Below are 12,675 nucleotides of genomic sequence, written 5' to 3' on the forward strand. Positions count from 1 at the left end.
TGTATTTTATTTACCTTCAGTGGCACAACTTTGTCAAGTCTGATTTCAGCTATGTCACTAGGAGAATCATCTGTGGTGTAAGTTCCTTTAACCAACTCTAAAGACGTCCATCTATGAGAGTGAGTTGCATCTCCAGTATGATCACTCTGATTCAAAGAAAAAGTAATTTTAATACATTTAAAATGTAAATACTTGACGCACGCAATTGTGCAACTTATGTTTCACTGCATCTACTTTTACACATGGCATTACAAACAACAAGATGAAAAACCTGTTCACAGTCAACAGTAAAGCCTTTTCCCTAAAAAGGAAATTACTGAGCAGAGAGGTTCATTTCCTATAGTAACCTACACTTGTCCTTTGGAAGAGATCAGAATCATCAGTTATAGTGAACAACTGTGTGTAAAGGAAGAGAAGTTTCACTTCACTACAAGAACCCACAACAGTTTTATGCTGCTTCTAAGAGCACAGCAACAGCACATGAAACATCCATAGGTATAGTCTGATCATGCTGGCAGGCCATTACCCTTTTCTTCAACTTTTGGCTTTAACATAATTTCTAATTCTCATTCATGGTTTACAGAGAAGTAACTGGTACTAATTTACATTTATCTCTGGAAAGTGAAAAGCCCCCAATACTTCAAATATTACTTGTAATAAAGGAAGAGTTCAAGACAACAACCAAGATGAGGACCCTACTAGATACGGTATGAAGCCTGTGGTAACAAAACTCTTCACCACAAGCAAAAAACCCTACTACCAGTGCACTGTTCTACTGGTAGCCTAGACTGAGTAAGAACATGAAAATACCCCATTGTAAAATACTCTCAAAGAAACACTCTGAGGTTACTTTTGTTCAAATTGTTTTCCCAAATGCAGTACTTACATCATCAACTAATACCTCCAACTCATACTCATGAATTCCTCCTCCACCATAAACAGAAAATCCTACTACAACTACACCAGGTTTGTCAACGGAGAAACATATTGCATCAGGGGATCCATTCCCAGTATTCCAACTTCTTCCCTGACTAGTTTTAGTGAATCGGTTTGGAGTGGATTTGACAGAATGGAGAGAATTCAGCCCATCAACCTGTAGAAATTTAAATACAGTTGTCAGAAAATATGAACAAATGTTAGACATCTTTAATGAAACAAAGTTAAGTGAATGAAATGACCAGATTTTTCAACTGGGTAAATTTTATAAGTCTGCTCATAAGCCACAGAAGATGCCACTATTTAGCCTTCTAGCTAATATTGACTAAAAAGAAAAAGTATTTCTGATAATTAGAAGTTAGCTAGGAATGATTAGGAATCCAACTCGGTTTTTTGAAGTATTTAAATATATATTTTATAGGATAAATTAGCAAAAAACAGATTAGCTGCACTAAAAGAAAAGTTACGTATTTGTGCCTTAGGCACAGTCAAGATTAAGAGAGGGCAGAAACAGATGTTACATAATGGTAAAAACACCTTGAATCAAGATATTATCAAAAGCTTGATTCTTTCTGTGAGAAAAGCCTGTTGATAGCACAGAGACAGTGACACCTGAACGAGGTCAAATACTTTTCTGCTAATTAACAAAGTTACAGCCTCCTGAAAGGATTGTATATGTACACAAATATACAGGCAGAAAGCAAAATACTTGAAAATTTTTCTGTTTTTTTTAAACAATCTGCAGTATTCTGCAGCCCTAATGAAGTAGCTAATTATCAACCATACTTCCCTAATACAGTGAATATATATTTTTAAATTTATGCAAACCATCTGCACAACTCAAAACAGAGAATTCGAGAATCTCTGGAATCTGCATACCTATAAAATACCCCTCCCAGCCTGGGGGATGTCCATATCACATTCATAATATGTTTGTCCTGAAAGACTTCTAAAAATGATTTTAAAGCAGCTTTACCTCAGATCCTAATGCTGATGCTGTAAGCTCACTCACAATGCTAGCAAGCAAGCCACAGGTGTTAGAAACCAGATGTGAAGAGAAAAGTTCATTTTCTCTTCTAAGGCTGTTCCGTACTGGTAAAACAACAATGACCAACATCTTTTCTAGCACTTCCCGAAAACTTGTCATCCCTGAGACATTTTCTTCACTCTGCAGTATGGAAAAAAACAAAAAAAAAGAAGAAAAAAAAGAAAAAGACAAATGACATGGTTATTAAAAAACCCCAAACCTTCACATATTTTAAGTATTAGGTAATTAAATATCTGTGATTTCATAAAGATAAAAAATGTCTAGAAGGTGGAAAAAAATTTAAAATTCTCAAAGCTATCATAGCATGTATTCCTTTGTGAAAAGAATTGATTGATGTCCTTAACTCCCTGAATGAGGTCATGACAAGTCTTTTATTGCATTGGAAAAATACCATATATGGGTGTCCTTCCCAGGAGAGGGTTCTTCTTTATATACCATACAGCCATTAAACCTATGGGCTTTAAAAGCATATACTAAAACACAGTGGCTATATAGCTACCTTTGAAACTATTCATATACTTTTCTTCTGCAGTGTCTAAAAAAGAAACTTGGAAGCTTTATTGTTTTAGTGTTAGCAAAAAGAATCTTCTATGCAAAGAGGTAAGACAAAACCAGTGATGGGATGATTTTAAGCACAGTTCTTTTTTGCTGAATGAAGATTATGAAACAAATCTAAGCTTACACATCTATTGTGTCTTCTGCCTAGCAGTGACATCCACTGTTTCTTGTGACAGCTATCTATGCTGAAAATAATTTCCAATAAGAAAAATAAAATCTGCTCTACTGATGAAAATCCAAGGTTTATCTTTCAGAAAATTTCTGACCTCACCTTTTGCTCTAAACTTCTGGCTCTACAGAAGATGGCTCTACAACTATCCTTTATTTACTTTTCTTGTATAATTCATAATTTCATACTATCTTACCCCTGGTGTCTTCCAAACTGAAGAATACTATTTAGTAGTCCTATTTCCCTGATTATCATCTTTACCCTTCTCATTCCTGTAAATCAATTCTAAAATAACAGAACAGCAACAAAACAGCATTAAAGAGACCTCGATGAGGAAATTGTTTAACGCTTGCTAGAACACTATGAACTGGGATTCTTTTACTGACCTCTTTAAAAACTTCAGTTTGGGACATGACTTTTTATTACTAAAGTTGTGTTGACTCTCAAAACACTGAATCTACTTACATGCTCCTCCTTGTGATGACAAGAAAAAGCTGAAAAACTCTTGCAAAAAACACTATGTAACAGAATACTACTCCAAAGGATATTTCTTCCAATTTAATATTCCAATATTCTGCTTAGACGTTCTCCAAAGACAAAACAGTTGGAATATTTCAGACAAAAAGTTGAAAATTAATTAAAAAAAAATTTCTGAACTACGCCTTTTAGAAAGAAAACACTTAAGCAAACTCACGTACACCTTTATCAAGCAAAAACCCGCAGGTACGTGACAGCTTTTCGTTGCAAAGTGAAAGAAATCATTACATTTTTAGGACACATCCTAACCTGGCTAAGCTTTTCCATGTGTGCAACCAGAAGAGGAAAGCGATGGGCCAGAGCAGAGTCGTTCTCAGTGCTGACTTGTTTAACCATGGAGCGCAGCAAGGCTTCTCCATCATAAGCAATGGGAAAGATGGAGGTCAGCTTCACTGAAGTGTGGCACAGAGCAGACATGACAGCAGCAAGGAGCCGACTACTCGAGGTCTTGAAGTTTGCTTCCTGGATATCCTAAGGACATCAAAAGAAATTAACAGGATGCCACCGCTGCACTGAAACAACAGAGAAACTACGTTTGAAAGCAACTTCCCAACTTTATCGTAATTACTAAAATAATTTGGAGAAAGCTTCCCTATGAATTTTACATTACCTTCTCTCATAAGCTTGAATTTAGATCTTCAAAACTGGAGTAATTAAAATTTATTGGTCAGCATATTTTAAAATAACAAAGCCATCTAATATTACTTTTGCAATTATGGTATCCCTGAACACAAGGCTTTTCTTTAATAACTAACAATTATAATCAAACTACTTAATTAGAGTAATATATTAAAGAACAAATTCTTCCTTGAAACTGCATATGCTAAATGAATTTTCGTGCAAAGCAGCAAACTGTTTACATCTCACCACAAGCAATGCAAGCAACCAACTACACTGTTCAGCTGTGGGATGTTCATTCACAATAAGCAAAACAAGAAAGTAGCTGATTATAGAATAGTATTTCCAGACGCTTCTCATATACTGGGCTAGATAAGAGCACTGTTGTAATGTATAATAATGAGGGATTACTCAAGTATTAGTGATAAGGAATACCACATGGATGCTCTTAGGCAACACACAGCAAGAGTAAGCACATGTAAGGCACAGCCTCAGCACTGAAAAAGTAGGTGCTGACAGTTCCAGCACCACAAATTTTCTTCAATATCCCACAGAGAATCTTAAAATCTAAAGATTAAATTGCCAGGCTCCTACTGAACAATATTTAGAGAACACCCCAAACAAACAAAACCAGAAACAAATCCAATACCCAGTCAATAAAAAAAAAATCCAAAACACAATAGAACTAATGTTGCAAATCAGGGTAAGTGAAAAAAATTACTAATTGTTTAAGCAAAAGGGCAAGCTAAGCTGTAATATTTACTTATGCCATTTTAAGGTACCTGGTCCAAACAGTTCAGCAAGTCACAAAGACATGCCCACTGGAGAGCTGGTGTTGGATAGAATGAATGGAAGCAAGCTGTGAATGTATTATGGCATTCTTGAAGAACAGCTTCTAACAGGCTGAGAGGCTGACTGAGATATCCTTGTGGATCATTGTCCAACTTCACCATGCAATGGTCAACTCCTTCAGACAAAATTTTTCTCAGCAAGGTCCTAGTTTTTCCAATGCAATCTGCTAGTTTGCTGGTTTCTTCGACAACTGCCTTAGCTGTAGCTAGAAAATTACACAAACAGAAGCGTTAAATGTACAATAATGAAACATTTTCATGTTAAAACACACATTTTACATGCAAATAGAAAAACTGGGAATTTAGCAACATCGTTGAATCTATATTCAGGGAAGTTAATTCCAAAAGTGAAACAGTGAAAGGCTGTTAAATTCTATCAAAGAAACCAGAGCATTATAAACTCCCACTTTTCTGATATTTTATAAAATAAAGCGTTTTAATGAGCATTGTTAAAGTACAGGCATGAAAAACAGACACAATGTTTCAGATTCACACTGTGCTCACCACCAAAGCAAACACTATGTACAGAATTGGGAAAAAAGAAGATACAAATAGTCCAAAACAACTCAACTGACAAGCCAAAAAGGAAATTAACTTTAAAACACACATTACAGTGTAAACCTGTGGTACTAGGATACTTAGTTATGCAGACAATTGAAAATTTCCTGTTTCTGACAGCGAGTTTTTTAATGGCTCCACTAAAACTATCAGTGTGAGCAAATCTATTTTATATCATACTGCACGTGAATACTTAGATCAAACCATAAACGTCCTGTAGATTATTCGCTAAGAGATATGAAACAAGTGAACTGAGAGGAATACCTGATATTGGATATATTTCACAGGTGTAGACCCTCAGCAATCTCAGGCAGCAAGTGCCCACAAAACGCAACCTTTCTAAATCCAGAAGAGTAGCAGTGTATTGGAAACCCTTCAGCCCACGGAGTTCTTCAACTCCCAGCACCAGCGTTGTCCAGCTCCAGTGAAGAATGCTCAGCAAAGATTCAAAGCATTCCTATTTCAGGGTATGAAGGATACCGGAGACAGATTTCGTGTTAAAAACCAAGAAATGACTGTTCTGCATCAGTATTAGATGAAAGGCAAATAGCATCTATATCAATGTCTATTATGGAAACAATGTCTATGCCCACCTACCATGCAACACACAAATCTTATTTTGCTTGAGATTAAAAAGCAGCACTGAGAACGCAGGGGACACCTCACTGCAATACCATGATAAAATCTATCTAAAACATATGCTAGAACATTATGTGTGGAAGTCTCTCAGTTATTTAAGAACTAACAATTGTATTCACCTGTAATGGAGATTTTCCAGTAAATTTTACTTGCTTTATCTACAGAAGAACGTAATACCTACTTTTGACATTGTATGTTCTTGTCATAAAGTATTATTAGGGCTGTCTTCACTTTGTTTTTTAACAGTTATGATCTGCAGGATCACAACCACTACATGACATTTACAGCACCTGAGAACTTAACAGAACCACATGATAGTTCACAAAAATCTTAGGATTTAAAAAAGTTTTGTTTCTACTATTATTATTGTATGTAGTTAATAATTTCATGAAGTTGTTGCTCAGAAAGCAAAATAAAAGTATTTGGTGTTGAACACTAAAATGAAATCTTCAGAAAAAGCAAAAAATAAAATATCCTATCCGTGTACCTAACTTCTGCTTGAGAAAGCAAGCATAAAACCATCATTATTTCTACACCTTTCAGTTTCCTAACCAGGTATGAACTTGCAGGAAACACAGAAGATTCTTGATAGTACTCACCACTGAGACAGTTCTGGCAAAAGATCTCTTTAAAATATGCACGGGTTCACTAGTTTGCTGTTTTCCTTTGGATGCACTGCCATCACTTGTTGGCAACCTGGAAGAACGATTTTAGAACTTACTTGAAAACTCCGTATTTACTTCTAGTAGAGTTTTGTATTAGGTTTGGTGTTTTGTTTTGGTTTTTTACTTTTATAAGTTTCTACTGTTTTTATTGTTCAAGTGCGGAATAAAAAACACAAAGTGAAAAAGGTTTTCATTCTCAAAAAATGCAATGTTCAGTTTCAACCTAACTTCCTCCAGTTTCCTAATCATTCTAGACCAGTAACCAAGTATCTTGAATTCTGTTCAACTGGCAGTACTGTGACAACTGAAAATGATGCTGAGATTTAATTACATGCAAATATTACAAGTATCTACTGTATTTCTTCAGATAACACCAGGAATAGAAACGCTTTTCCTTAAAAGAACACCGGTTTTGTGAAGGGAAATGATACGTGGAGGTTAAAAACACAGAGAGCATCTATCACTGCAGCACCCTCCCTTTTGTGCCACTCACTGGTCTTCAGAGGCCCCAAGGCTTGCTTGCCTTTTGGCTATAGCCATCTCTCCATAGAAATCACTCAAATGATCAATTTGCCATGCCAAGACCTCATATGTATCAAAATGAAACCTTCACCTGGAGGGACAGGGCATCTATGGACAGAAAGCTTAATGGCATTAGTGAGCTGTTCTGAGAAGGAACTTTGAAAAGGACACGCTTAGAAAGGACTTAGAAGAGAATTGGTAGGAAAGAATTCTAAGTTTCAGAGTCAGCGTGGAGGCCAGGGAAATTACACAGACACACAAAATACAAAAATTATGTCATGTGTATATCTGAGTAAATCTGTAAAATATACTATCAAAACAGTAAAAGAGTTCCTGATTATTAAAACCTACGTAACACTTATAATGGCAATGACAAGTTTATGGTAACATATTGTAAAGCAGAGTTCATTGTTGATTTTGGCTTAGTTTCATTAACATCATCTGTTCAAGAGTATACATTTCTTAAACTGAGGGTGACCAAATAGAGCCCTTCTCAACTAGCAAAAAATATTACTCATGTGAAATGGTGAGGTTCTATGGAAGTAAACAAAAATCTCAGGACTCATGCAGGATGACTGCAAGAAAAATAGCAAGGAAGTAAGTGTGAGTATAATTTCATTACTTTTCTTAAAGACACAAAGTTTTCCCTATATTTTTCAGATACTGATTTTTTCACTTCATACAATGATTTTTTCACGAAACATGGCTATAATTAATTTAATATTTCTATTTTAAAAGACTTATCAGTAAACTGTTCCAGAGGTTAAAGTATTACCTGTATAGTAACTGTGGAATCTGCCCTGCATTCACATCTGTACCATTATTTGATTTCTTGGAACTTTTAAACTGAAATACAACACTGAAAGAGAAATAACCCAGTTATTATTCAAATCTTATTAGAGCTCTTCTTTTTCAATAAAAAATACAGAAAAAAAAAATATACCCATCATCTGTAGTAATAGAGGCCTGTCCATGAGATCCACAGTCACTGCTAGGTCCTGACACTCTTGCCCAGGCTACATACCACCAGCCAGCCTGCAGGAGCACTGGCTCATCAAACATCATTGCATATTTCTCTCTGGCAGAAGGAAATTTTGGAAAATGTTAGATGTCAAGTATTTTTTATATTAACTTTTAACAACTTACACCCTAATTATAAAAGAAATTGAGAAATAATGGTATGAAGTTGTATCTATTTATATTCAAAACCCAAACATTTTGTCGTAATTAAAAAATAATAACTCAGAAGGAACTGCAAATGCCTAAATCCCGCTTGATCTCGATTTGTGAAACAATCGATCAACACCAAACAGAGTAAGGAGACATTAAGTTAAATGAACACACAAAAACCCAATTACATTTAATATATAATACTGCAAGCAAAGTATTAATTATAAAGTACTACACAATATTGATTTCAGAAAATGTAAATTACAAGAACTTCTACATAAGTTCTTAGTAATTACAAAAAGTATTAAAGAAATTAATAGAATATATATTTAGACAATTGACATGTAAGATTTAAACCTGAAAGAATTAATCATGTACCATTTGAAATTTAAATTGCTTCATTATAGGGAATGAAAAAGCAGCTACAACATGGCTAACCCAAACCATATGCACGAAAGACCTGCTGCAACATTTTTTCTCGTGGAGTCAACACAGGAAGATGGGATTTGACTTGAATTGATACAAGACCAAGAATTTGATTACCTTTCTTATTTTAATTTAAATACCATGATGGTTTGGGGACGTATTTGGTGTTTCACTATTTCCTCACACAATTCAAGTGTTTTACATCATTTGCTACAAAATTCTAATCATGTAGACCATCTTGGTTGATATTTAAAGTGATACTAAAATGTGTACAGTGAAATAAAGATCAAAAGGCAGGTGTAAGTAGGTAAGCTAAACATCTTACCTGGCAGCACAATCATATGCTAAGACATCTGTCTCAGCAAGGAGGTCTCCATCTGTCTCATGGTCTCCCCCATCTGGACCCAATTCAAACAACTGGTGAAGAAAAAAAGAAGGTAAAATTATGTCTTATGTGTTAGAAATCTCATAATACCACTTTTTCTTGTCTGGCATTCTGGAAATTGTATCCTACTCTTCCTTCTCAAAAATAGCTACAACTTAATATCACTGACAGGCGAAGTCAGGCATTAACTCCAAAGAAATACCAACTGACACTGACCTCCCAACCTTATGTCCAGAAATATTTTTAAGTGGAGAAACTCCCTAAATCTTGCAAACAAGACAAAAGCAAAGCATCTAAAAAAGGCAAAGTTGGGCCGAAGTTGCAGGTTTTCCATCCCGACTGAAATGCACTATATAAACATTAAGATATACTCAGCTTCCCTGGAAAAGGACAGCTTGACAGTTTAGCAGAGACAGTCAATAGTGTTATAAACAATTGGTTGACTGGGGCAAAACATGATACCCAAGAGAACTTTGTTTTCCTACTTAAAAATAATTTCTATGGTTTGATGATTTTGAGAAAGGAACACAATACATGTTTATGACTTCACTTGCAAACATCTATTCAATACACAGTTTATGTCAGGCAGAACTGGCAAATCTTGGCTATAAGCTAATCCTAAACAAATTGAAAATATAATTTTAGAATATTGTCATGATGCTATTACCTCTGGTATTTAAAAGACATGACTAACGTTAAGTTTCTTTGCTCTACATAGTCATTTGCAATTCTCAGTCATTGTGTGAAACTAGAATAAAGTGCAACTACTTATTTTGGATTTTCTGTTGACTTATGCAGATGTTATTGCCAAGCATGTCATCCATTTCCCTAGAAAAAAACCTCAATACCTACTCATCTGAAAATAGAGGAATTTGATAATCCACTAAATGACAAGTAACAACAATAAAATGTTCTGAATGTACAAATATCTAACAGAAACCTCAGATATAACATCTTCTTTTATCAAAATCCTTATTAAATATAGGAACAGAGAACACTTACCCCAAACCAGAGCTCTGACACCACAGTGTGTGTTTCTGTGGGTTTATTTATCCAAAACCAGATTTATTTATTTTAAAATAATCAGCACAAATGCTCCACCTGTAATCATGCCTACATTTGGCATAGAGTTAACTGTATTTGGTGCCATTTGCTCTCAGTTGAAGAATGCCAGAAACTGTCCAGACAACAGTCTGAGAAAGAAGTGGCAAGGAAAGTGGAAAGCAATGGCTCCTCACAAGGACTCTTTTTCTGCTTTTGAGAACAGCTCCTCATGCATCACACAGGACGTGATTTTAACCTGAAGCCCACAACACTGATTTTCTTTTGGTGGACCTTGGAGCTTTGTGTAAATACATCACAGAACTATTCAGACCACTAAAATACCTGCCCAGGATATCTCTAAGATGGCAGAGCATTTAGCGAAGGTAAGAACGGGCCAATTCATGGAAAGTAAGAACGGTCATTCTCAGCTCTCTCCTTCATCCACTGTGCCTGAATAATGCTCTCCACATATAGTAAACCACTCATTCAGCAACCACTCAAGAAATAAAACTCATCATTAGTTTTAGACAGCATTACTGAAGTTGTGATTTTAAGACATAATATTGCTTAAAACAGAACAAACTCCTACCTTTATTTTAGCCGTGTATTCACCTCTACCACCAAAAAGACCAAGACCACCTAGCAATATATCCGTATCAGCACAGAAACGGATGGCTTCTACTGAGTGAGCTGAATAACCCCAGCCTCCTCCATGACCTGCAGTAAAAAGCCCCAACAAAAATATAATTAATCTTAGTCTTTCATTCTGCAAGCTGATCAGCTTGTGCTATGAAATTTTAGTGTGTACATACTTTCAAATCTGTTAACCACACTGTAGTCTTCTTTAGAATAAACTTTCATGACTGCTTGAGTCTCTTCTTCTGTATTTGCAACACCCATTTTTAAGTCCTGCATAGCAGCCAAAGTATCAAGGCAACCTAAAAGAAAGCAAAACCAAAAAGAACCCGAATTTTCTCACTGTTGATTATAATCACTGAAATGGAAATGAATACTAGTTAAGAAAATCAAAGCAATCTAACTGTTTTATCCCTAAACCACACACAAGCTAACAAGTAGCTTTATACTTCAGATTAGGGGAAGGGTCATTGCTGCAGAATCTGTAGACTTGCTACTGAAGATCAGCTTAATCTAATTTATTATCCAGAAAAACAAATGTGACTGAACCTACTTTGCCACGTCTCCAATGGCAAATAAATTGCCAGTAACAATTTTTTCCTTTTTATACTTACAATATTACCCAAAGAGTTGAAGTAGGAAATTAATTACAAGCAGCTTTGAAAGTCTTCACAAAAGGTGTTTTGTTTCATACACATGGGTACTTTACATGCCTTACTTTGACTCAGATATAAAGTACTGTTCAGGTGGATAGTTATCACATCTCTAAGCAAACAATGAAGTGAGGCACATCAAGGAACAGATAACTTATCAGAATCAGTGGACAAGTGAGTCAAAATCACTTCCTAACCCGTGCTTTGAAGTACTGGGTACATTGCATGTAGCCAGTTTATACAGGAACACAGTGGAATTAATTTTTGCATTTTCAGACTACAAAAAAACTAGAAAAGGAAATCACAGTTTTCTTAGTGACTCATAATACAAAACTGCAAAGACTGTACTTTAATTTTATATACTGCATTTACTTTGAAATAAAAGTAACTTATTGAAGAGCACTTTTTTCAGGTTAGGGTGGGGTTTTTTTGAGAATACAGGTTATGAGTAGTGACTTTATTCTGCAGACTGTCCAAAAAGATCATCTAGGAAGGTCTCTTTCTTCATTATAATGGCATCTAACAGCAAGTTCCACCAATGATTCTAAAATCCTCCAATATCCTTAAGATGGCAGAAGATAACTTTTATAATTTGGCTGCTGCAGTTAAGAGCAATGGTGAAAGATTACAAAGCAGAATTTTAACTGAAAGAAGTCAGGAACTTTTTAGGTTACAATTTGTTTATACATGAAGTTAGTTACTTTATTGCATCTAAGGTTCTGACTATAAATGTATACCTAGAATATGCAAAGCTGCATGAGATCTGGTGGTTAGAGCTTTGGAACCTGTCGGCAGAGCAAGTTCTGGACTCAAGATACTACACCGGGACTGCATGTCTGGAGCTGAGGGAAGCCTGGAATCGGCAACTACTGCGTTGTAACTCCACAGCTCCCGGGCGTTCGGGCGAAACCTAGAGCAAGAGAAAACAGGATGAACAAAATCCTTCATCTACTGAAAAAATACAAAACCCAACCAATAATTAAATTTTTAAGATAGTTAATGTAAAATATAGCTCTGCTGGTATAAACCCTTGAAATTGAGTATCACTATCACAAACGCATGAAAATTTTACTAGCTTACCACTCCAGCAAATGAACAGATACAAAAACATTATTACACTTCAAGTCAAACAGTGGTAGGATGCGTTTAGAAATTTCAGAAAATGCTAAGACATTTCTCAAAGCTAACAAAAGTTAAAACAGTATTATCTATTAGGAAGTATGAAGTAACTAGCAAAGTACTAAATAGAATGGCAGATGT

General features: G+C 35.4%; 1 protein-coding gene across 3 annotated transcripts in view; it reads right to left on the reverse strand.

Moving 5' to 3' along the window:
• The window catches only part of MYCBP2 (MYC binding protein 2), a 171,357-nt gene that overhangs the window by 80,189 nt on the left and 78,493 nt on the right, over positions 1–12,675 (reverse strand). For all 3 annotated transcript variants that reach the window (XM_040055506.2, XM_040055504.2, XM_058419388.1), the window contains exons 24-36: positions 12,153–12,325; positions 10,939–11,064; positions 10,716–10,843; positions 9,023–9,114; positions 8,045–8,179; positions 7,877–7,960; positions 6,514–6,610; positions 5,540–5,732; positions 4,649–4,923; positions 3,498–3,719; positions 1,913–2,104; positions 887–1,093; positions 15–146 (exon numbers count right to left, since the gene is read on the reverse strand). In XM_040055506.2, the coding sequence (XP_039911440.1) occupies positions 15–146; positions 887–1,093; positions 1,913–2,104; positions 3,498–3,719; positions 4,649–4,923; positions 5,540–5,732; positions 6,514–6,610; positions 7,877–7,960; positions 8,045–8,179; positions 9,023–9,114; positions 10,716–10,843; positions 10,939–11,064; positions 12,153–12,325 (2,056 nt within the window). The remainder of the gene's footprint in view (positions 1–14; positions 147–886; positions 1,094–1,912; positions 2,105–3,497; positions 3,720–4,648; positions 4,924–5,539; positions 5,733–6,513; positions 6,611–7,876; positions 7,961–8,044; positions 8,180–9,022; positions 9,115–10,715; positions 10,844–10,938; positions 11,065–12,152; positions 12,326–12,675) is intronic.

This window comes from Hirundo rustica, chromosome 2, assembly GCF_015227805.2.
Source record: "Hirundo rustica isolate bHirRus1 chromosome 2, bHirRus1.pri.v3, whole genome shotgun sequence".
Lineage (NCBI taxonomy): Eukaryota > Metazoa > Chordata > Aves > Passeriformes > Hirundinidae > Hirundo > Hirundo rustica.